Source organism: Gigantopelta aegis, chromosome 5 (assembly GCF_016097555.1).
Source record: "Gigantopelta aegis isolate Gae_Host chromosome 5, Gae_host_genome, whole genome shotgun sequence".
Taxonomy (NCBI): domain Eukaryota; kingdom Metazoa; phylum Mollusca; class Gastropoda; order Neomphalida; family Peltospiridae; genus Gigantopelta; species Gigantopelta aegis.
This window is the reverse complement of record NC_054703.1, coordinates 27107872-27112461: the sequence shown is the minus strand read 5'-3', so window position 1 is coordinate 27112461 and position 4590 is coordinate 27107872. Positions and strand designations below refer to the sequence as shown.

The 4590-nt window shown below is 40.6% G+C and overlaps 1 protein-coding gene across 1 annotated transcript; it reads right to left on the bottom strand.

Annotated features, from left to right (window-relative positions):
• Window positions 1–1128: 1128 nt before the first annotated feature.
• On the bottom strand, window positions 1129–4070 carry LOC121372883 (fucolectin-7-like). The gene is made up of 3 exons (XM_041499325.1): window positions 3856–4070; window positions 3330–3569; window positions 1129–2061 (listed from the first exon to the last, which is right to left on the bottom strand). Exons 1-3 carry the CDS (start codon window positions 4040–4042, stop codon window positions 1823–1825), a joined length of 666 nt encoding a protein of 221 aa, XP_041355259.1. The 5' UTR covers window positions 4043–4070; the 3' UTR covers window positions 1129–1822.
• Between the last annotated feature and the right edge of the window lie 520 nt (window positions 4071–4590).

Sequence of the window (4590 nt, the reverse complement as noted above, 5' to 3'; positions counted from 1 at the left end):
TATTTATTTAATTTCAACTGATTTAATAATTAATTATCCAATTAAGGTTCAAGCACGCTGTCTTGCGCACACACCTCAGCTATCTAGGCTGTCTGTCCAGGACAGGGAGTTAGTGGTTAGTTTTTGTTAGAGAGAGAGAGAAGATGGTGTAGTGGCCCTACACCTACCCACGGAGTCGTTAAAACTCGCTCTGAGTAGGAGCAGGTATCGGGGTGCAAAACCTGTGCATTATGTCTTATGTACCAACCTTATGTCCGATTTCATTTCAACTTATTTTTGTTCTTATATCCAGTTAAGGTTCAAGCACGCTGTGGTGGGTACACACCTCAACTATCTGGGCTGTCTGTTCATGCCAGTGGGTTAGTTGTTAGTTGGTTAGTTTTTAGTAAGAGAGAAGAGGGTATAGTGGTCTTACACCTACCATCTGAGTTGTTACAACTCGCTCTTTGTGGGAGCAGGTATCGGTCTGCGAACTCTGTACCATCTTTAACCACGACATAACCGAGGCCGGGTTTCGATACTATTTCACATCAGCTTATTTTTGTGCTTATATCTAATTAAGGTTCAAGCACGCTGTCCTGGGCACACACCTCAGCTATCCAGGCTGTCTGTCCAGGACAGCGGGTTAGTTGTTAGTTGTTAGTTGGTCAGTGGTTAGTGGTTAGTGATACTACGTGTGAGTATTATTGTCAGGCGGATAAGAACGAAGATTGAACACTTTGTGATAGAATTCTGCCACTTTGCATGCGTATGGCGGAACGTAGCCCAGTGATACAGCGCTCGCTTGATGTGCGGTCGGTCTGGGATCGATCTCCAACGGTGGACCCATTGGCCTATTTCTCGTTGTAGCCAGTGCACCACGACTGGTATACCAAAGGCAGTGGTATGTGCTATCCTATATGATGGATGGTGCATATAAAATATCTCTTCCTACTAATCGAAAAGAGTAGTCCAAGAAATCACAATAGCGGGAAGACAACGGCAAAAGAGGAATAGGTTTACTTTAATACATTATGTATTTGTATAAATAAGACAGACAACGGCAAAAGAGGGATAGGTTTACTTTAATACATTATGTATGTGTATAAATAAGACAAACTACGGCAAAAGAGGAATATGTTTACTTTAATACATTATGCATGCGTATAAATAAGGCAGACAACGGCAACAGAGGAATAGATTTACTTTAATCCATTATGCATGTGTATAAATATGGCAGAGAACAGCAAAAGAGGGATAGGTTTATTTTAATACATTATGTACGTGTATAAATAAGGCAGAGAATGGCAAAATAGGAATAGGTTTACTTTAATCCATTATGTATGTGTATAAATAAGGCAGACAACACAGACAACACAGATATCTTAGTAAAGAGCGTTTTGGTCTGTTTATCAACACACGGAAACACATTCCATAGTTTGCACATTGCACATACATCACGTAGTTGTCCCGTACATGTGCGTGGGGTATCATTGTCGATTTTGACAATTTCCAGGAAGGTTGAATTAGCCATTTACCGTCAGCTTTCAAATTTCACTTCTGACCCCAATCGTCCTTCAATATCTTTGGTGGTCATAACACCTAATGTAATACTCAACTACCGGCTTGTAATAAATTTCATAGTATGATAAAAGGCGTTCCCTGTGGGAAGGACAATAGATACACGGACATTAATATTATAAACAATGACATGTATTTATCATAAAATTTTAATCTTTAAAAATACTCTGTTGGTCGGACATATCCTACAATGGCTGCAGACTCATGACAGTTTAAAAAAGAAAGAAAAAAAGAAGAAAAAAGACTTGAGTTGTTAAACAGATCAACAAAAATCCACTCCATAGTAATCCCACGATGACGTCATCTTTGTTGAATCCTTAAACGTCGGAGCTGAAATGAGCTGACACTGCTGACTGTTCTGGTTGTAGTTGAACGCCAAACAATCGCTGTTCTCGCACCTGCTCGCGCAATTCATGACGTCAGAAGCACCGGATATGACGACATTTTCTGAGTCGAGTCGCGTCCTCAGTGTTCGATAGAAAGGTCGAAAGGAAGTACAACCTGTGAATGATAATGGTCGCTATTTATTTTAAGTTACAATGTCGTTCCACCATTACTAGACCTTCTCCAAGACCGACATGAAAACCTTTCTAAAAAACCTCCCCCCCCCCCCCCCCCCCCCCCCCCCCCCCCCCCCCCCCCCCCCCCCCACACACCTCGCCTAGTACGGACAAGAAACAAGCCAATATACAATAACACAACTAACTTACGGCTTAGTACGGACAAGAAACAAGCCAATATACAATAACACAACCAAATTACGCCTTAGTACGGACAAGAAACAAGCCCATATACAATAACAGAACTAACTTACGGCTTAGTACGGACAAGAAACAAACCAATATACAATAACACAACTAACTTACGGCTTAGTACGGACAAGAAACAAGCCAATATACAATAACACAACTAACTTACGCCTTAGCACGGACAAGAAACAGGCCAATATACAAACACAACTAACTTACGGCTTAGCACGGACAAGAAATAAACCAGTATACAAACATAACTAAACTAATCCTTAGCACGGTTCAGATTCAAAAACAAACAAAGAAACCAATCCGTGAAAACAGCCCATAACCAACAACAACAAACATAATAATAATAAAATTTTAAAAAATCAAACTAAAAAAACCATAATAAAAACAACAACACACACACACGCACACCCCCAACAAAACAAACAAAAAAGCCAACAAATTAATTGTTTCTGAAAACCCGACCCTGCCGACCCAACAATTTTTAAAATGTATTATGTTTTTTTCCTGATTGATTATGTTTGTTGTTTGAAACATTAGTAAACACGTTTTTATTTTTATTTTTAAAGATAACCAACCCTGTCAGGCCTCGAAACGACCTGTGGCCATGTCGCCAAATGCGACCAATGTCCCGTGTGGGCGACTTAACTATAAAAAAAATAATGTCATTAGTCGCACAAATAATATATGTGGGCGCTCTTCTCTAGAGCTATAACCTACGAGCCACTATTAATATTTGTATTCCACATTAAAATCATGCTCGTGATTTTCTTACCATAATTTGCCAACATCAGTTATTAGTTTTTGGGCCACCATACTATTTTGGTGAGTTTCGAGCCCTGCTTGTATGATCCCTGAAACAACACCAACCAATCAACTACCCTCCACCAAAGAAACCACCCATCCATTCGCCCAACGAACCAACCACCCTCCCACCCGCCCAAAAGACCAATCAAGCAACCCGCCCAACAATACAACCTACCACCCATCTTACCAACACGACTAACTAACCTGTCGCCCTTGTGGTAAAAACTTGAACTTCACAAAGTATAAGTGTGTCTCTATTATCCGTCATTCTCCACTTCTTAATACGAACGAATCGACCATTCACGGGAGAGCGACATTTAAACTGTACAGTCTCACCACGACCCAGTGGGTCGGTGCGGTTGTAACACTGGACTGGTGTGGCGCGTGCACAGCCTATTGGGTTCTCCGTAAACACGTCAATTGTGAAACTGTGTAGACGCCACCCTGCAACACAATTTCATATTTTAAAGGAACGGAACAGTTTATTTGATACGACACATTAAGTAGCATTAATAATTCTACAATATGCTTATCAAGACACAGAGAAAGAGAGAGAGAGAGAGAGAGAGAGAGAGAGAGAGAGAGAGAGAGAGAGAGAGAGAGAGAGAGAGAGAGAGAGAGAGAGAGAGAGAGAGACAGGGGAGGAGAGAGAGAGAGAGATGGGGGGGGGGGACGAGGGAGAGTAAGAGAGACAGACAGAGCAACAGATTGATAAAATAAATGTGCTTACAGTATGTGTTTTCCCTATTCGTGATGATGACGTCATGGATGTGGTAGTACCCATGCAGATCCACCATCCACCAGGGTTCCATGTCGTCATGTTTCGATGTTGCACAGAAGTCAGAGTACCAATCGGTGCCGTTGTTGCCGTCCACGGCAGATGATGGGCTGCTTCTAGAGTTGAACACCGTACTCATGGTAGCAGGTTTTTGAAAAGCAAGATTTGAAGAAGGTCCTGGTAAAATGCAATGTCATATCATGTCATAGGGTTTTACGTGCACATTCAGAACAAGCTGTTGTAGCGCACGCCTGTCGTGGGCGCAAGAGCCGGCCTGTTGTGGGCGCAAGAGCCGGCCTTGGCCGGCTCCTCCGTCCATGACAGGAATAAAATGCAATGAAATGAATTAATATTTATAGACACCCCAGCAAAAACAAAAAAGAGGAACAAAAAAGGTATATGATAATAAAATTAATTCGAAATTATAAAATTATTAGTAAAACTATTGTGGGAGATACAGTTATAAAAGATAAAATGAATCTTATTAACATTAAATACAAAACAACAACAACAAAAATAACAACCCAAAGACAAAACAAAACATGACTAAAAATTACCAAATGTTCCACATCCAATAACCGAAGATGATTAAATCAATGTACTCAAGTGATATCCTTAAACAAGAAAACAAACTTTAAACTTCAACTCTCATTCTATATGTCTGTATTTAGTTTAGCTAATACGTAC